Consider the following 21305-nt stretch of genomic DNA (forward strand, 5'->3'; position numbering starts at 1 on the left):
AGAAATAAGGTATGCTAATAAAAACTATAATGTATTTTAAATAAGAGTCAAATATTGTACATATATTAAAAAATACATATATAAAATTTTAAATGCATATTTTATTTTATTTTATGATATAAAAATGTAACAAATAAAATAATTTAAAAAGAAAGATTAAAGATATTCAAATGACCATTTAGACTTTTTTTTATTATCACTAATATCAACTGTTAGTTAAATAAAAATACAATTTATCGAAGTTAACATATTTATAATATATTATTTATCATTTCAATAATTTTTTTTTAGAAAAATGTTTAGGTAAATACAATTACTTATTTATAAATATAATTTAAATTATTTTTTATATAAATTTAGCATAAATTGAATAGCGGTTCGTCCGGCTCATGCTCGAATATAGAGAAAGTTGGTTGAGGTTCTCCCATGGAAGTGAGCATAACTTTCTCTTAAAAAATTAACCGCACAAATGAAACCGCAAAGACGTGGGCACGAGCCCGCTTTTTGGGCCCTCTCCGGCAAACGTTTTTAAGTTGCCTCGTGGATTCTCTTTCTTCTCCCTCGGTCATTTTCCCCTTCCAAAAACCCTAATCCCGCCTTCATCACCACGCAAAACCCTAATCCCATTCCCTGATCCTTTCGATGACAAAGACGGTTACGAGCCCCGCAATATCGTAGACATTCAGGTACGGACCGACCTCAAGAAATTTTTTTGAACGCCGCGGCGATGGAGAGCGGAGACGCCTCCGACGACATTTCCTTTCCGGTGGGCGCGGAGGAAGGCCTTGTTTCTGGAAAGGAAGAGAGGAAGAAGGGGAAAGGCGGGTCGAAATCGGCTTGGAAGAAGCCGGCGTCGTCGACGTTGGTGGCGCCGGTGGCGGGAGAGGCAAGGAAGTCGGAGAGTCAACTTATTGGTGCAGATGCGTGGCCGGCTCTGGGGGATTCAAAGCCGCATGGCGCTGTTGAAGCGGGTGGAGGGCAGGCAACGCCGCCTCAGGTTGCAGCAACTAATGCAGGCCCGGTTCCGAGAAATGGACCGCCAGCGAACCCTGCTCCACACATGCAGGTTTTTTTTTTTCTGGTTTACTAATGCCATGATTTCCCCTAAAAGAGAAAAGCTTAGAAGATTCATTTAAGTTATTTGGCAATCTGTTTTTTAAACAAACAAATCTAGATTATGCTGCTGGATGCAGTAAAATCAAATTTCCCCACAATGTTTTTGCACTGAGGTTTAATTCATTTAATTTGCTGGTATATGAGTATTAAAATTGAAGTTGTAATATTTTTAATGTTCCTCCGGCTGCCCAGAGCATTTTGTCTAATCTATGTGCACAACGTCTTCTGCTGGTCAGTTTATTCTCAGTTCATTTTTCTTTCTTAAAGATATTAAAGATTAAATATTTTGAATAGGAAAATATATCTGTTCACGATATATGCTTTATGTTGGTTACAAATCACCATACGTTTTTCTTCTAGTCATGCTATATAAAACCAAGCTTTTTGAATAATATATTGTGTGCCCATACATGTTGCGATCAATCTGTGGATACATCTTTGTAAGCGGACGAGCAGGTGAACTAGTCATAAAGGAGATTTTTTAATATTACAATCATTGTTATTGTTAATATGCGTTCTCATGCAATGCATCAGGAACTTTAGGCTAAGCTGCTTTTCTCGATGAACAACTCTATTGTTCTGCAATTATTACAATTAGTTAATCTTTTATACTGAGAATATTGATGAACCTGTTAATAATTTTCAATAATTTCATGTAGCTCATCATTGACACTATATATACTACAACCTAACCTAATCAAGTAAATCTAAATGGATATATTTGCACAAATCATGTGTTTCCTAGGAATTACGTATTGCCATTTATTTTGATTCAGTAGTGATTTTAATGGATTTGGGTTTGATGCTTAAAAGATGTTTACTTTCAGGGATCAGCTGGCCAACGGAGATCTGATGGATTTGGAAGTAGCAATCCTTCAAATAGACATCCACCTGTTCGTCCTCATAACGCTGTCCCTAGGCGTAATGGCCCTGCAAATGGACCTACTTCATTTCCTGGTCCTTTTCCATTACCCCAGCCGCTAGTTCCACCGATGTCATATCCCATTGTACCTCCACCATCTCTTATTGTCCCAGAACACGCTTATCAGGCTTTTCCTCCACCCTTTCGAAGTGATCACCGGATTGTAAATTCTAGAGTTGATGTCTCAGTGCCACCCTATGCTATGAACAGTCAAGTTGGCGGGATTGAGAATAATAGAAATTTTCAAGTGCCACCACGACGAGATTTCAATTCCTGGCGCCCCCAAAATGCTAACAATGTTTACCGTCCAAATAATGGGCAAGAGCCTACAAACCGTTTCAATCAAGCATGGCGCACACAACGACCTTTTAATCCTAGAGACAGCATGAATATGCCCCAGGGCATCGGACCAAGGACGTTTGTCAGGCCAGTTTCAGCTTATTTTGGTCCAACCTCAGGTTTTATTGGTGGGCCTGGTTACCATGGTATTTTCTTAAAATACGTGAAACTTTCTTTTTGATTTGATTTGCCATTGTTTTTGTATGCTAGCTTGTTTAATTTTTACCCTTTAATCCTGTTATTTCTTTATTTTTACTGATTTTACCTGAAATACAGGTGCTCCTCAACCCGTCTGTTTTTACCCTGCTGGCCCTTTAGATTTCAGCAGGGGCCCCCCTCATTTAATTTCACTAATACCGCCACCACTTTCTCCTGCTCCTGCTGCTGCTGTTACTTTTCTGCCACCAGAGGAACAAACCTTAAGGGCTAATATATTGAAGCAAATTGAATATTATTTCAGGTGAGTCTTTTTTCTTAATTTACATTTTTTTAATCATGGCTAATTCACCATATCGACAATCTTTTGCCTTTTCTTATGAATGCCAACTTTGAAGTTTGCAATATGATGTTTTCTTGATCAGTAGCTGTCCCTCTCCTAGTTCTTCCACAATTATAAAAAAAATGCTTTATTTTGTGCAGTGATGAAAATCTACAGCATGACACATTTCTGCTAGGCTTGCTGGATGAGCAAGGATGGGTCTCTATATCGAGAATTGCAGACTTCAAAAGGGTATGCTTTAACTATATGCAGATTGCTTGTATGAGGCGCCATAGGCATCTATTTTGTATCCTATAATTGTCTGAATTAACCTCTAACTATATTGTTTTTCTCATAATTTCCTTCAGCTTAAGAAAATGACGACTAGCATACCGTTGATTTTAGATTGCTTACGAAGTTCTAACATTATCGAAGTTCAGGTTTGCTTTGTTGTTTTGATCTGTTGTTTTGAACTTCGATGTTTATGACCATATATTCTGAAACAATGAAAATTATTTTCTAATCAAATTATTATGACTTTGTGTAGGATGAGAAGATTAGACGAACAGATTGGTTGAAATGGATTCATAGGTCAAAATCTCAGTCTGGTGATAGCAGACCATTGGTGGATAACAATCTGAAAAACAATGATCATGGAGGGGACAGGGTTAACGAGGATAGTAGCTCAAAAGGAAACTGTAACGAGGAATACAATTTCTTGCTCTCAGAGTATGGCCATTCTAAAGAAAAAGCTAATGACAAAAGTTTTGTAAGCAACACTGTTGAAGTTCAGACTATGGCAACAGATGAGTTTGGTAAACTTTTCTTTATCATATTTATAATTAATGATCATATTTCTTCCCTAGAGGCTGCTATAGATGGCATAACATTTCCTCTTGGTAACAAAATATCTCATTTCTGAAGATTCTCGGCAAATGTCTTGTCCTTCCAATGGTGCTAGCTTTGAATTTGAGGATGAAAAGGAAGTAGCTGAAAAGTGTCACATGCCAAATCTCAGAAGCTCGTCAACTAGTTTTGTCCACCCGTCTTCCAACTTTTCAGGGGACCAGAGTACTTTCTGGCTTGATGAAGAAATGGAATTAGAACACAAAGCAATCCAGAAGGACCATCATTCTTTACAGAAGAGGTACCATTTGATACTGCTTTTTTGTGTTGATAATTTTTTTAGGCTTCGTTTGAGACAACTTTCTTACTGCTCTCCAAAGTAGCTTTCTTGTAAAAAATTTTTAATTAGAAATTTTTGTATTAGAAAGCTGATTTAAAAAGAAATAAGAAAGTTGTCCCAAACGAAGCCTTAGTATTATTTCCATGGTAGCTTATGCCAAAGTAGCATAATGCTTTACACCTCCGCATTATTCAACTGTTTTTTTTTCTCGTGACTTTTTTATGTATCTTTTAATGCTTATTCTCGTGTAAGAAAAATTAAGGATAATTTAAAAAATAAGTGAATATTGCACAGTAGTCATGTTCTTGAAACAATTCCCCTTGTGTTCACTCAGACCATCTCAATGATGTTGAAAATACAAGTACTTTTATCCACAATGACAAATTAATTGAACAGCAACTACTAACAAGTTGACGATGCAGATAAAACATCATTGAAAAAATTGTAAAGTTTCCCATTTGTTGCAAAGATAGCCTCTTTGAGGAGAAATTAGTGGAAACTTTGGATCAACGTGAACTGCCAAATGATTTTTAGGCATAGTTTTTATTTTTTATGCTTTTTGTGATTGTTTCTAATGTTTAGTTCATACTCTTACCGTATTTATGCATGTACTGAAAGGTCATGACTTAGAATTTAAATATAATTTGCACTTGAAGTGCATTTATCATATGCCCATGTTTATTGGTGAAAAGGCAAACGACAGTGTTTTTGTTGGATGATGCTTTGCTAGTTCTCATTGCATAATTTCTCATGGTTTTAAAAATTGGGCAGGACCGGTTGGTTCGTTCTGTTCAACCGTGAATTGATCATGTGGCTGATTTGGTTTGACTTACAAACAGGCCTAACATACAACCAGTTTGAATCACCAGTTTAATCGTCTAATCGTTGAATTGATCCTAGTTTTGAAGAACCAACTGGTTCAATTGATGTCATAATTAAATAATTAAAGAAATTAAAATATACAATGTTTAATTAAATATTAAACTTAATAATTTAATTAAATATGGTATTTTTTAATTTTATAATAAGCCTAAATTTTTGTAATAATTTTTTATCTACTAAGCTCCAACAAAACATACACATATGATCCCACCATCCCAAGTTAGCTCTCAACAAAACACATGCAAACAAATAAAAATATATAAGCAAAATAGAATAAAACTCTTAAGTGATATGGAACTAAATAGCTTAGTTGAATTTTTTTTATGTCAAAACACATATGTTATATATTTTCAAACATATTTTAATGATGAGAATAATAATTTTTTTGTTGCTTAATTATATTTAATTGTTTGTCTATTTTATTTTAGTTTTTTTTAAATATACATTATTAATAATTAAGTTTTATCTATTTATTAATCATAAATAATCTAACATGAATGATTCATAGATGCAAAATTATAATGTGAATTTAGTATTAATTTGATTGTAAATTTTAATATATCATAAATTAACAATAATTTATGATAATTTATATTAAATGTAATATAAATTTGTAATAATTTATTTAAGTTTATATATGAACTAAATTTCTTTTTAGTTATAAATTTATATCATTTACTTTTTATTTAAATAATTATAATATTTATTACATCATCCTCTTGAATCTTGAATGTCTCATTTTTTCAGTTTTTGGCTATTTGCTGATGAAGTAGTTGAAGTGTCTCCATTTTTCTTCAAATGCGAAGTCAAAAGACTTGGTTATATTTTTCTTTGCAATTTGGGCCGTTTGGTTTGTTCCTCTACAATTTAGGCTTCTAATTTTTTTAGTTTCCATGTATCTCCTAGCTTTGATCACGGGTATGACATGATTTGTGATGGTGCATAAACCACACCTTTTTTTGTGCTCAGAGTTTTGGCTTACGTTTTTCTTATAAGTGGCCACTTACGTGGAACCAGCAAGTTTTGAGCTTTGGAAATTTAATAAAGTTTGGCGTTTAGCTCATTTTTACTTACTTTTGGCTATCTTCTCACCTTTCTTCGGTAAAAGAGTTTCTACTTGTAGGGAATGCTTCATTATGAGTAATTTTTTCCTCAAGCTTCATCCAAATTGCAGTTGAAATCCTGGAGGAAATATAATACCCCAATTTTCTCCTACAATTTCCTATATTTTTCCGCATCATTTGAGAAACTTTATTCAACTTTATTGAATATAGCCCATTTCCTACTAAGATTCAATTTGAAAGATTTAGTATTGGGTAACAGTGGTTATCTTGTTAGGTATTTATGATTTTAGATCCAATCATCACAATTGAATTCTCGGCTTCCTAAGAATTGCAATTCAGAGCATCTTTGGATGGTTGTGTTGTGGTTCCTGTCAAATAACATGTCTTTTCTTTTCCTCTTATTACAAGCATGATTAAGCATGATTGATTGGAAGCAATCCCAAGCATGATTAATCGGAGTAGCTTTTCCTTGCTTATTTTCCTTTTTTTTTGGCTTGCTGCTTTTACACTCGTTTTCCTCCCAGAATGGATTTCGTTATCCAATTGCAATGAGGAACTATTATCTTTGGCAATGCTGACTTGATTTAATTGTTTGGAATTGTATGAGCGTTGTAGAGAATCATTCAAACCTTGAATTAGAGTAACAGTGCGCCAGTTGGTTTTAGACTTTCAGTAGACCACACTTTATATACTGAACCAGATGAAATTCTTTTGCTATTCTCGTTGTCCTGAGAATAATGGCTTCAAGGTACATGTCTTTATTGTGAAAATTTGCCTTTGTTTGGTAGTGCTTTGTTATAGTTTGCTGTTTGCTTCATGCTAAATAACATTGTCCCTATCCTTCTTATATGGATGAACAAGGTGCTCTGTCAGTGTGTTGCCCATTGTTATGCCAAAGGTGCACATGCTGTATATTACTTTTTGGAGCATGCTCTTTTTCACAAATTAGTATTTTGATGTCAACTTTTGGCGAAGCGAAGCAATTGAAAGCATTGCCAAACATGGCTGCAAATCTATTTTCTACTGCACTATTTTTTAGTGTATCTCTTCGTGATATATTTTTCTTTATTAGATTTAAATGAGAATTTGACTTTTAATATGACACAATGGAAAAAAAAAGGATTCATGTAGCCGATCCCACGTAGTGGAGTAAAGGCTTGATGTTGTTGTTGTTTCCTTCATAATTTTATGACATATCAATCTTAACATTCTTTTTCTATTGTATCTGCCACTCTTGACTATAAGACTTTTAATTCCTTCGTCAAATCCTTATCACAGCCATGCTAATTGGTGTTTTATAGAATTCATGTTTAATTTTGTATGATATTCTCTTACATACATCTGATAACATCATCTTCCATAAACGCAAGTTCTGATAACCAATATTTGATATCCTCCATTAATACAAAACAAGGATCTGTTTGGGTGCTGTGAATTTGAGTTCATAAAAATGCAAAATAACTTGAAAATCTCATATCAATGATTATTTATTCATAATCAGCCAATTACCTATATATTTTGCGTCATTGCCTTCACTTTACTCATCCAAACAGAACCTTAAATAAAAAAGGTGCTATAAAATACTGCAATTTGTATTAAAGCTTAATTTCATTTAACTTCAGCATTCATGTTCCAGAACCCTCAAAACTATTATTTTACATGGATTATGAATGAAATATTTAATAGATACAAGTATGAATGATTCATTATAATGTTTGGTTGTTATCTGTCATAAACAATTAAGAACTGTCAATACTAAAATGCATTATCATGCGTCTTTGTGTTCTCTTACTGTCTTGAGATTAAATTTATTGAATATCTAAATTTCTACAACATTAAGAACATCAACCTTAATCCCACTGCATGGGGGCGTAATTAAATTTTATAAAATGAGAATAATTTCTGTCATAAATTATTTTTAATCTATATTGCAATCAAAATTAAGGAGTGGAATACTATCTTGTTATTACCTATTGCGGTGTGGATATGACATTCTGAGGGTCTAGATATACACATTTTGCCCTTCTATCTTGTTAAGTTATTAATTTTGAAGTGGTTTGCTTTTCTTAATTTCATCGCAAGCACTTTTTAACATGCTTGCCATGGATTATTATATTCCACCACACTTCAAACTTGTTTAAGGTAGTTTACTCATCTTAGCAGGATTGAAGATGAGGAAGATGAGCCAGACGTTAATGATCAAGATGTTCAGAGGCTCATTATAGTCACCCAAATTAAGGTATCATGTCCATCATCATAACCAAGGCTTATGTTAACATGAATTATACACAAATAATCAGCTTGAAACTAGAGCTGCTACAGCATTTCAACGCATAAGTAGCAAGATGAATATGTTAGTTTTCAAGGCTTCAATTTAGCTTGATGGACACTTTATGGTGCATCTATAGAATTTATGCTTGTATTGCTATTGTAGTTTATAAATCTCATAATTTTATTATGAGCAGCAATAACAACAACAACAATCCTTTATCCCACTGTGGGGTCGGCTACATATTATGTTTCTTCATTGTGACATGTTAAGGGCCAGCTTCTCATATAAATCTAATAAAGAAAGGTCATTTCTAATATTTTCTAACTGAGTCTTTTTAAGTCTACCTGTACCTTTCTTAATATAAGTCAAATCTAATACATCCACTTTCCTAACCGGGTCATTGGCAGGCCGCTATTTTATGTGACCAAACCATCTAAGGTGACTCTCTCTAATTATCTTCTACTCTAGCTACTCCAACCTTTTCACATATATTCTCATTTCGTATCCTGTATTTAAGAGTAAAGCCACTCATCCACCTGAGCATCCTTATCTCAACATTACTTAACTTAATATTATGCTTCTCTTCTAATGACTAACATTCTGTACCATAAACCATTGCAGGTCTCACTACCATCTTATAGAATTTTCTCTTAAGTTTGAGAGGGACTTTTCTATCACATAACAAGCCAGATGCATTAATAAAAAATCTTTAAAGCTATAATTCTATCTCCAATTGTATTAATTTTTATAACATTATTCTTCAATCTTTTATTTATATTCACACACACCATTTCTAGTACGACTCATACCAGAGTACCATAGTTGAAATCCTAAAATATCAATCTCCTTAGCCTTCTCTCCCCATTTAGTTTCCTAAATGCAAAGAATATTTATCTTCCTATGGATCATAATATCTATTTATTTCATTTATTTGCTTGTAAGAGAACTTATATTCCAAGCTTCTATCATAATTTTAGTTTCATGGACTAACTTCTTTGCTCACATCTGTCGATGATGTGGGAACTCTTACCTATTTAACATTGTACTATGGCGCCGGTGCATCGACCCTTGCTCACTTGTCGCTGTGCTTCCAGGGAACGCCCTAGCATTAACACATGTATTAAATGATTCATGTCATGATTATTCGACAAGTTTTATGCTGGCTGTCGACTAGCTAATGCAACCATCCATTTATCTCATCTAGGATTTGAGACCTGACAATGTCAGTGTTTAATTTTATTTTGTAGAATTATTTTTTTTTTTCGGCTGAGCTTTGTTCTTCTAGTTTCTACTCATATACTTCTGATTAATTATCTCTCAGAGGAATGCTTTTTTTGTCCGATCTAACTACTTGCAGGATATCAGGATAGATAAAGATGAAATATCTGGCTTGACAAAAGCAGATCCCATATCAAATGAACATGCCACAACAATCAATGATGGGCTCTATTTTTATGAGCAGGTGAGAACTATTTTCCTACTTTAAGGAGGCTATCATCCATACGTGTAATGCTGTATTACATTATGAAGGCAGAAACAACACTGCTGTTGCATGAAAAATGGACCATTTGATGGATCTCTGTGGCTCATCAACTACATAGGCCAAACTTGGATGTTATTCCATTGTTATGATATATAATCCGCTTTCATCCAGGTGGATGAAATCTTATGGGAAATAATTTTTTATAATCGTGTGATTATCAGGAACTGCAGGGCATGCAATCTACTGGTCTTACAAATAATTCAAGGCCTGATATTAGAGAAGGTGAATCTAGATGCTCAAACATGGGGCAGTCTTCTCAGATTTCTAAACCCAATGCAAACATTGCTGGAAATAATGGCTTAGAAGAGGGAGGACATGCTAATTCTCGAAGGCGGCAAAATAAAGGCAGTAAGTCACACCCATCACAAAAGCAACGGTTATTCCCCGGTAATTATAAACTATATGGAAATGGACGAAATCGCCATGGTATTGTGTCGGAAAGCCCGCCAAGCAGTTCGATCGGATTTTTCTTTGGTTCAACACCACCTGAAAATTCTGGGTGGGTACTACTTTTCAGAAAGTGAATTTAGTATTGGATTTGTCATTTTTGATTGGAGCTTTTCATTGTTATATTTCATGTATTATGATTTGTAGCTTGTTGCAATCAAAATTAAGTGGCTCTCCCCATGGAAACCTTGCCGGTATCAGCTCTCCTGTGGGTTCCACGCCAAAATCTTTCCCCCAGTTTGCACATCCAAGTCATCAACTATTGGAGGAGAACGGGTTCAAGCATCAGAAGTAATTGGCTGCATCATTGAAGTTTCTTACATAAGGTTAATTTATTTTACTTTTATAATTTGGTCAACTTTTTATGTAGATATCATAAATTCTACAAACGTTGTCTTAATGAGCGAAAGAAGTTGGGGATTGGCTGCAGTGAGGTATGTTAACATTTTTAGGGCTTGTATTTTGAATTCTTCTTACTAAGAAAATAAGGATTTATTATATATCCATATTTGCACTTCATCTATGCATTGTTGATAAGATCACGTGGTAATCAGGTTATTCTTGCTTTTTATATTTTCTCTTGGTGTCAATTTGTTGGAATACGTTATTTTAAATTTTTGATCTGTGCAGCATAATCTTTTTGTAATGCTGGTAAATTAATGAAGTGTTTTTTTTTTGTTTAGCTTTGTTAATTTGTACTTAATGGCAGAAAAAAAATTGGGTGGATTGATTTCAAAGCTGTTTTATTTTGAGATGAGTATATAATACCAATAGAATTAATAAATGTTTATGTTGTATTGATCCCAAAATAAATTTAAATATTTTGAGACGTATTCTGTTAAGGTTAATATATCCAGAGCAAATTTTTTCAGGTAAATATTATGTTTATTTCAAAATTCCTTTTTCGTGGAAATGGGTTCTTCATGGGATGGATTTTAAACATTCATGCGCTACTAGAATCACAACCTGACATATTTTTTCTAAACTTTAAAGTCATAAATTTTTTTCTTATTTCATACTCCAATCTAATAGTAAGTTAAGTGTTGCAGAGACGAGGATGCTCAGGTGGATGAGTGGCTTTACCCTTAGAGATAGGATACAAAATGAGCATATACGCAAAAAGGTTGGAGTAGCACCAGTGTAAGATAAGATTAGAGAGAGAGTCGCCTTAGATGGTTTGGTTACATAAAACGGCGGCCTTCCGATAACCCAGTTAGGAAAGTAGAGGTATTAGATTTGACTTACCTTAAGAAAGGTAGAGGTAGACCTAAAAATACTTGGTTAGAAAATATTAGAAATGATCATTCCTTATTAGATTTAAACGAGAATTTGACTTTTAACAGAACACAATGGCGAAAAAGGATTCACGCAGCCGACCCCACATAGTAGGACAAAGGCTCGATGTAGTTGTTTTTGTTGTCATCATAGACATATTTAATGATTTTTCTTTTTGGTTGCATAATAATACTGCATTCAGGAAATGAACTCGCTCTACCGGTTTTGGTCCTATTTCCTGAGAGACATGTTTCACGAGAATATGTACAATGAATTTCGTAAGCTTGCACTGGAAGATGCAGCTGCAAAGTATTATTATGGTCTGGAATGTCTTTTCAGATTTTACAGGTATTCCCTTTATATTGCGCTCACACCGTGCAATCAATCACTCTTGTTAACGAGCCCACATATATGACTTTCTTTCTTTTATTTCCTCCAGTTATGGGTTAGAGAAGCAGTTCCGGGAAGATTTGTACGTTGATTTCGAGCGGCTTACTCTAGAATTCTACCACAAAGGCAATCTTTACGGTCTTGAAAAATATTGGTAATCCTTAATGCTCTTGCAAGCCAATTTTTTTATTTGCTGACTCCTATAGCATAGCCTAACCAAACTTTAGACAGAATGAGAATTAATAAACAATTATATTATATAATCCCAAGCCAAATTTTTTTCCTAATTCTCATTCAAAACAAGCTCATTTAGGGCTCGTTTGTTTGTCCGTTTTTATTGCTTTTTCCGTCTGACAACGGCAAAGCAGAAAAAATTTATTTGTTTGATAAAACTACCTTTCGAATGCCGTTGTTTTTGTATTATTTTCAAAGCTTTCTGATATTAACTTCTCCGTTATAAAACTCCATTATCTCAAACAACATTTTTAAAATTATCTTTTAGGAAAGGTGCTGAGTAACCAAATGAGGCCTCAAACTTTAATTTTGAAAGGGTAAATTTCTTTTCTATTCATTCTCGCACAAGAATTCTTACAAGTTGTTTTGGTTTTGGTGTATTTACATGGCAGGGCTTTCCACCGTTACCGAGATCAGAATAAACCGTTAAAGATGTATTCTGAGCTGGATAGGCTGCTAAGGGAAGAATACCGAACCCTTGAAGATTTTAAGGCCAAAGATAAGGCAGAAAAGCTGGTTTTGAACAAAGAGAACAGTGGTAACTGCAGCAGCACTGCTGTTGAGGATTGCAGTTCAAGTGAGAACTGTAATGGCCCTGAATTGTGCTGAGATGATTCTTCCGAAGGGGAAAAAAAAAATTTTGTTGCGAGGGGAGAGGGATTATGGTGCCATTGCTGTGCATTTTTGTCCTCTGCTAATGGTATTATGGCTGGATTGGAATTGTTTTTTTTCCCTCAATCCTATATTTGTACATAATTCAGGGAGAGAGAAGGAAAAAGGAAAAAAATAATGTGTATTCGGAATTCCAGATATTGACTAATAATAGAGTTTATTAAATTAGGTCATGATATTCGGTGCACAAGTTTATTTTCTTCTACTATGTTTTTGTATTCATGATTGTTGCATAGTGGGTGATGTAATCGTGCTCCTGCACATGATTAATTATTCTGTATGGATGCCGAACCGTTCAGAGATCAATCAAAATGCGTCATGTCATTCTTTTGCTTGGTATTGCGGTCTTGACATTGTTTGGTATCATTGACACGATGTATTCTAGTTGGTCTCCGGACGTCATTTTGCTTCCGGTTTTCAGACGACATTCGGTATTGTTGACATGATGCATTTTGATTGGTTTTCGGACGGTATTCGGTATCGTTGATGTGGTGCATTTTGATTAGATGATTCGTATAAAATAATTTCTCCATGTGGATGAAAATTTCTTTTTTCTGAAATGGCGGTGTTAGAATAATGTGGCAAAACGGGATATGAAAATCCATGCAGCTGATAGTGATTTTCTATCAAATATAGACGCTTCTCTAAGCAGAATTATGTGGCAAAACGGGATGTTAGGAGCGTCAATTACTAGAAGAGTTTAACAGCCTGGTTAAAGAACAATTATTAGGTCAGGACACCTGACAGAGCTCTACACCCGGACGTTAATAACATGTCACGTTTTCTTATTTTTTACCGTGTAGTCCGACGATCCGGAACGGAACGGAACCCGATATTGCTATGTTTGTGTATTGCTAGGTATTGTTCGGTATTGCTAGGTATTGCTTAACAATAACGGGAAATACCGCTATGTCAAGACCAATACTGAGCAATACCTAGCAATATTGAGCAATACCTAGCAAAATCATGGCTTGCTCGGTATTGCTTGGTATTAGACTTGAGAGAGCGATATTTCTCGTTATTGCCGACCAATACCGAGCAATACCCCGGTTTGCACAAATCAGCCAATACATAGCAATACCGGGTCGGGGTCGTCAAGTTGCTCTGTAAAGAGTAAGAGCACGTGGCGACATTATTAGCGTCCGGATATAGAACTACGTCAAGTGTCCGAACCAAATAAAAGTTTCTGATTAAAAAAATAGCCTCAAACCGCTTGGGCTTAGCTCATTAATATATTTAACTGATAAATGCAGCAGCTGTAGCATTTAATAAAATCTGTTGTAGATAAAATAAATTTATTTTTATGATTACAGAAAATAAAAAATTTTCATTATAAAAATAAGGAAATAATAATAATAAAATAAAATTATTATTTCAATTAAAAAAATAAAATAATCAAAAAATTATTCCAAATAAACCTTTAATAGTTAATCAGCCAATCAGTGGGACAACTTCATACACATCTAAGCCATTATTTAACAATTATATTTGATACGTCATCATAAAATTAGTTTGATCAGGCACGAATCTCGAGGCAAAAGCTAGTTGGAATCTCGAGGCAAAAGCTAGTTGGAATCTCGAGGCAAAAGCTAGTTGGAAACTTAAAAAATTAATTTTGGGAGCACCCGAACTCCGATTTCAGCGAGCTTATAGGCAAACTGAGCGTCTCGGAAATACGAATCCAACGACACCTAATTCGACCCAATCCGAGCCCAAATGAGTCCGAATCGAGGGCTCAAAGCGCTGTTGGAAGGTTCAAACCGCAATTTGAGTTGCCAAACGATATCCGATTTTGACGAGCTTATACTCAAATCGAACGGCTCGACGAGATGAATCCAACGAGCCCAAGATCGCCAAATTCCGACATCATTAAGGCATTCAAATGCCCAACGAACGGCGCATGATCAAAGGATTCGATTTCGGCCGTCCATTCAAAACACTCCCAATTCGCCCTTGATCTCACGCCTATTTACGGGCTATGCCACTCCAGAAAAACTATAAATAGAGCCCTCATTCTACACCAAAGGGACTCAAGTGAAGAGAGAAGAAGAAGAGAAGAAGAAGGAAAAGGGGAAAAGGCGATTCCTCTCCTCCTCGACCACCGCCGGAGCTCTTCCTGCCGCCTAAAGACGCCGGAACTTTGCCGGATTTTCGGGAAAAGCCGGGAATTTGCAGAACTTTGTGAGAAATTGATTGTCTTGATTTGTAAGACGGATCAACCTTTGTACTTCAAACAAATACTAGTGGAACTTTGCAACTGGGCGAGGCCCCGTGGTTTTTTCCCTCTTTCGGGTTTTCCACGTAAAAACCTTGGTGTTCATTTTATCTTTTCTGTTTGTGTGCGGAATACTCGTGCAACGCTAAGACGAATATTTCCTAACTCTACTGCCGCGTATATTCTAGCACGCAACAATATTTAATCTCTGAAAAAGGTGAAAAAGACGATTAAGTATAATCTAATCTTTCCGAATTCCCAGACGATTAAGTACAATCATGTATTCATCTTCTTAAAATGAAAGAAATGAATCTATTTACAATCATAAAATTTGAAAAATTTCCTCACTATTTTGTTTGTGTAACTTCTTTATAATTTATACCATAAAAAAAAAAAAGAGTTGTCAGTTCTTCCTAACAAAAGAACATGGAATTCCTAACATTCTCATGAAGTATAGGAAGCTCAGGAACTGGTACTGTACCAGGTGCTGCAATTTCTTGTTGACTTGAGGAAGTTTCAGACTCTTCAAATTTTATGAACGTGGCTGCCTGTGAAGCTGCAAGATGGGCATAGTAAATTGGTGCCACTGAAGAGAGAAGATTACAAACAAAAAAAAAACTTGTATCAGCAGAAAAAAATATGAATTGTAGTGGAAGAATGAAAACATGGAACAGGACGATTCCTCTAAAAAGGCTTTATTAAGTTCAATACTCACATGCTTTAGCAATCTCGCATTAGTCCACAAAACCAATCTAATCTAGGGACATGCATCTTACTTGAATTCTGCTAATAAGATCCCAATCTATTTGATGATCACTCTGAGCAATAGACCTAAGATATTTAAAACGTGTACTTTTATTAATGACTTGATCACCTAAAGTCACAAATCACAATCCCTCAATTGGATCTATTACAGCTAAAATTATACTATGTATTTAGTTTTAGATCTACTCAAACGAAAACCTTTAAACTCTAAGGTTGACCTCCATAAATTATGTTTACCTTTAACTCCCTCTCAAAATGCATACACGAGGGTACATCCTTTTGCAAATGTTTAGTAAAAATATTCATGATTAAAGCAAAAAGATATGAGCTTAATGCTGGTTATTGATGTAATCCAACTGAAATAGAAAAATACATAGTGAAACCACCTTGTGTTTGAATACAACTACCAGCTCATGCATTATGCATGCATATCCTTAATGGGTTAATATAAGTATTATTAATCCCTTTCTATTTTAGAACTCTCCATAGCACTTCTCTTGGAACTTTAACATATGTTTTCTCTAAATTAATAAATATTATTGTTGTGTCCTGGAGTATTCACGGCGGTAGAGAAATATATAGTTTAACATCTTAACATTGTACGAAGATCCAGCACACAATCATATAAGAGAGAGAGGGTGTAGTGTTCATAAGAGACACCAGAGTTTTTACATGGAAACCTTTGAAAAGGCGGAAAAACTGTAGGGTCTGGCCCAATTTGAATGAATCCACTAATATTTGCAGTCGATTACAAATGAGGCCCTTCTTATGGAGAAGGCCTTGGCTTGATGTTACAAATGTACGTCATATAGAGCACATTACATGGTGGGAGTTACAATAATTAACATAGACATGTTTGTTTGGTTGGAAGGGCCATTGTAGGTGATGAAGGTCGGAAAGATAATAGTCGGTAGGAGACAGAGGTCCGAAAGACCGTAGTTGGTAGGAGATCGGGGGCAGAAAGACCGTTGTCTGGTGATGGAGGTCGAAAGGATCATATTAGGCGATGGAGGTCGGAAGAACCGTAGTCGGCAGGAGACCGCGATCAGAAAGACCGTTGTTTGTTGATTGAGGTCGGAAGGACCATAGTAGGCGACGGAGATCGAAAGGACCATAGTCGGCAGGAGACCGGGGTCAGAAAGGCTGTTGTCTGTTGACGGAGGTTGGAAGGACCGTATTCGGCAGGAGAGAGAGGTCTGAACGATCGTAGTTGGCAGGAGACCGAGGTCAGAAAGTCCGTTGTCTGTTTATGGAGGTCGGAAGGACTATAGTGGGCGACGGAGGTTGGAAGAACCGTAGTCGGCAGGAGAAGTCTGGGCATCAATGTCACGACCCGACCCGATCTGGGACGGATCCCGCTCGCACCGGGTCGCGACCGAAACGAACAAACTGACTGACCAGGATCTGGCTTTAGAATTTGCTTCGGAACTGATTCTTCCAAATAATTCAACTCAAAAACAGACACACAGAGCTACTATGAAACATCAAATGCAGCGGAACAAAACATCTATTTTTTTTTTGGCCCGACAGAAGTCTGGGCCTCAAGTGGTGGTCCAGCAAAGCAGTGGTCCGGCGGAGGTGAGGGCTTCAAGTAGTGGTCTGGCGGAGCAACAACGTCAGGCGGTGGTCCGGCGGAGGTGAGGGTCTGAAGTGGTGGCCCGGTGGAGCTCAGAGCTTCAAGTGGTGATCCGGTGAAGGCGAGGGCCTCAGGTGGTGGTCCGACGAAGGCGAGGGTCTCAGGTGGTGGTCCGGGGAAGGTGAGGGGCCTCAAGTGGTGGTCCAGCGGAAGTGAGGGCTTCAAGTGGTGGTCCGGCGTATTAACAACGTCAGGCGGTGGTCTGGCAGAGGTGAAGGCCTCAAGTGGTGGTCCGGCGGAGCAACAACGTCAGACAGTGGTCCGGCGGAGGTGAGGGCCTCAAGTGGTGGTCCGACGGAAGTCTGGCGATGGTGGGGGAGGAGCTTCTTCCTTCTCTTCTTCCTTCTCTTCTTGCTTTGGTCCCCATTTCAAGAGAAATGAGGGGTCTATTTATAGATTTTTGGAATGACATGGCCTGTAAATAGGTGAGAGATCAAGGGTAAATGGGGAATGGTTGGATGGACGACCGATATTGAATCCCTTGATCGTGTACCCTTCGTCAGACATTTGATGGTCTTAATGATGTCGAAATTTAGAGATCGTGGGCTCGTTGGATTTGTGTTATCGAGCCGCTCGATTCGACTATAAGCACGTCATGTTTCGAAACCGTTTGGTAACCCAAATTGTGGTTTGAACCTTCCAACAACACTTTTAACCCTTGATTTGGATCTGTTTGGGTTCGGATTGGGTTGAATTTAGTGTCGTTGGGTTCGTATTTCTGAGACGTTCAGTTTGACTGTAAGTCTGCTGAAATCGGAGTTCGGATGATCCCAATTTTAATTTTGGAAGTTTCCAACTTGATTTTGCATCGAGATTCGTGGCAGATCAAGATAATTTTTTGAGGACGTATCAATCATATATAGATCACCCTTATTCTCTCTATACTTCTGCATCAAGCATCTTAGTAAATGCGTAGCTTCTATAGTAGGCATACCTGGCATGAATGCAAATTGATTTTGAAAAACATTAATATCAACCTGTATCCTATGCTCAATGATTCTCTCCTATAGTTTTAAAGTATGACACATTAACTTAATTTTTTTATAATTCACACACTCTTGTGCATCACCTTTATTTTTAAAAATAGAAATCAACACACTTCTCCACTCATCTGACATCTTTTGTATTTAAAATAATGTTAAAAATTTTGTAAGTAAAAAAATTCCTTTATCTCCCAAGTATTTCTAGACCTCTATTGAAATTCATCGGGTCACATTGGATTCAGCCAACAATCATTTAGTTTTGAAAAGAAAAAGTAAAACCTACGAGTTTCACAAGTTCTATTAAAAAAATTTAAGCCTAAGGGAAGAATAAGCCTCAATTCTTGGAACAATTATTAGGTCCGGACACCGGACGTAGCTCTACATCCGGAGGCCAATAACATGTTGCCATGTGCTCTTACTCTTTACCGTGAGGCCCGACTACTCAACCACGACCGGAACCCGGTATTGCTATGTTCGGGTATTACTAGGTATTGCTTGACAATAACGAGAAATACCGCTCTGTCAAGACCAATACCTAGCAATACAAAGCAATACCGAGCAATACCTAACAAAATCGGGGTAATGCTCGGTATTGGTCTTGACATAATGATATTTCTCGTTATTGCTGAGCAATATCGAGCAATACCCCGGTCTGCACAAATCAGCCAATACATAACAATCCCGGGTTCGGTCCGGGTCGGGTCGTCGGGCCGCGTGATAATGAGTAAGAGCACGTGACACCATTTTACTAGCGTCCGAACGTAGAGCTGCGTTAGGACACCGGACCTAATAAAAATTTCAATTCTTGAAACTAAAATGATGCCAACATTGTAAGATGTGCATGAAATATACCTACTGAGATTGCGGTAGTGCTTCTTTGATATCTGAAAAAAGCCAAAAAATCATATAGAATCAACATCTGTTTATTCAGTCCACAATTATTTAGTTTTGGAAAGAAACAAAAATCATGATTGAATCAGCAGAGCATACACATATGAAAGTGAATGCACAAGCTCTTGAAGATCATCAGGATTCAACTCATTTTCATCGAACAAAATATGGTAGTGAGTTGGTCGGCTTGTTCCCTGCATCAGAATTACAGATTAAAAAAAAAAATACAAAAATTCAGCATGAAACAAGTTAGTGTGGCGATCCAAACCGCCAGAACTTATATAACAGAAAGATAAACGTAAGACCACATATTATTAAACCTTACAATCATTCCTGCCTGTGAACACATGTAGAAGTTATAGTTTCCGGGATGACAAACTTGCTTATCAACAACAGTCCCTACAAATTGAAAAAAAGTCAATTTTCAGTGTTAGATAAGCTACAGAAGAAAAATAGAACCCAAATATCAATGATGATTCAAAATGAGAAAAGCCTACCAGGTGGAACATTGTCAGGAGATCCACCAGCTAAGAAAAACTTCGTGTGGTGTCTTTTCTGTGCAATTATCAATGTAATCTTTGGAAACCATTGTTCGTCAAGAAATTTGCAAGCCTAATTAATAAGAGAAACAAAAACATAATTGTTATGTGCCAAAATTTTTATAAACAATAGAGATAGTATTTAATGCCTTAATTTTGTATGGAAATCCTACACAGATTAAAGAAGAATTAAAAGAGAGATTAGAGTTTTTATGAGAAAAATCCAAAAAGAAAAAAAACCACAAGGCGTGATCTAGTTGAAATGATTTTACTAGTATATTTAATCAACTTTAAATGATGTCTTTCTTTGTAATGGGAGAATGTGTTGGTACACTATAGCAAGCATAAATGTAGAGAATGAAGTTTATGATGGAATTTGGGAGAGCCTTGGAGCATTGGAGTTGTCTTAAGGAGATTGTCTGTGATTTGTTTAGCCATTTTTCTTTAAAGAGAGGAGATCTTATATGAAGAAATCCAATATAAATCTTTTTTTTTTTTCTTTTTTAAGAACACAATTACGAGTTTAAAAGACAAAAATGAGTGCGGCATATCCAAACAATCAACGTCAAAAGTCAAAACAAAATTTCCAAAAGCAACATCAAATAAATATAAAGACTGGATGTACAACAACACAGGAGAGGTGAAAGATAATCATTCAGCATTTGATCTCCTTTAGTCCATAAGCAAAGTATAAGAATGTTGGATCAGTAGCACCTTCCTTGTAGTAAGCGAAGACCAAACCTCCATCCTCATGCAACCCACGAAGAATTGCAAGTTGTCGAGCTTTGAAAGCAGAAATTTAGTGGCAGACTCGATATGTTTTTTGAATAAGTTTTGCTTCTCCACATCTGATTTGGCTGTTTGATTCTTGATATAGCGTTTCATAAAGGTGACAAACTGCTTCTTATCGAAAGCAGGTTGCTCCTGAAGATGGAAGGTGTCAACAATATCGACCACCTTAATAGCTTGGTCATCTACAACCTCACCTTCATCAGCACCATCAGCTGAAGGGTTTGAGCCAATATCAACAGTTATAGCACCTTGGACTACCCACTTTCCTTGAACTTCCAACAGCGTGCCATTTTCAATTTATGTAGCTGGGAATGAGTCTGACAGAAGCTCATCACCAGAGAGTATATCCTGGTAGACCAACATGGTGCTTTCGATGAATTTCTACGCAAACCCTAAATTTCTGAACAACCGATGAGAGTAAAAAGCTCTAGGGTTTAATAGGAGGCGCAAGAGCGAGAGGAAATCCAATATAAATCTTGATGCTAGCATTAGGAATTATAGTAAGTGTTGTGATGCCTAAGAATCTAATTTGAATAATTATTTGTCTCTTTTAATTTATACAACAAGAGCTAGCTAATTTCTTTTATTAATATAAATAGTAAAAAAAATAAAACTATTAATCAAAACATCACCGTATACATCTATATTTATTTTTAAAAAATCA

General features: G+C 36.2%; 2 protein-coding genes and 1 pseudogene across 4 annotated transcripts; 1 reads left to right on the top strand and 2 right to left on the bottom strand.

The window, feature by feature from the left end:
* The first annotated feature begins 456 nt into the window (after positions 1–456).
* On the top strand, positions 457–13007 carry LOC110107123 (la-related protein 1A). Of its 3 annotated transcripts, none has more exons than XM_028700094.1 (15): positions 457–1066; positions 1944–2523; positions 2654–2837; positions 3017–3107; positions 3224–3295; positions 3403–3670; positions 3780–4002; positions 8148–8226; positions 9617–9721; positions 9973–10301; positions 10397–10540; positions 10620–10683; positions 11727–11872; positions 11964–12068; positions 12541–13007. In XM_028700094.1, exons 1-15 carry the CDS (start codon positions 728–730, stop codon positions 12755–12757), a joined length of 2946 nt encoding a protein of 981 aa, XP_028555927.1. In that variant the 5' UTR covers positions 457–727; the 3' UTR covers positions 12758–13007. The 3 variants fall into 3 exon arrangements, with proteins under 3 accessions (XP_028555927.1, XP_020692947.1, XP_020692948.1); XM_020837288.2 differs by having other exon boundaries at positions 458–1066; positions 9964–10301; XM_020837289.2 differs by having other exon boundaries at positions 459–1066; positions 8151–8226; positions 9964–10301.
* A 2397-nt stretch (positions 13008–15404) lies between these two features.
* On the bottom strand, positions 15405–19931 carry LOC110107141 (protein argonaute 4B). Its single transcript, XM_028700083.1, has 5 exons — positions 19808–19931; positions 19636–19709; positions 19410–19504; positions 19272–19303; positions 15405–15621 (listed from the first exon to the last, which is right to left on the bottom strand). The coding sequence occupies exons 2-5, from the start codon at positions 19657–19659 to the stop codon at positions 15449–15451; spliced, it is 324 nt and encodes a 107-aa protein (XP_028555916.1). The 5' UTR covers positions 19660–19709; positions 19808–19931; the 3' UTR covers positions 15405–15448.
* Positions 19932–20358: 427 nt separating this feature from the next.
* LOC110107132 lies at positions 20359–21004 on the bottom strand (annotated as a pseudogene).
* Positions 21005–21305: the final 301 nt, after the last annotated feature.

This window comes from Dendrobium catenatum, unplaced genomic scaffold (genome assembly GCF_001605985.2).
Source record: "Dendrobium catenatum unplaced genomic scaffold, ASM160598v2 fragScaff_scaffold_1448, whole genome shotgun sequence".
In the NCBI taxonomy this organism is placed as follows: domain Eukaryota; kingdom Viridiplantae; phylum Streptophyta; class Magnoliopsida; order Asparagales; family Orchidaceae; genus Dendrobium; species Dendrobium catenatum.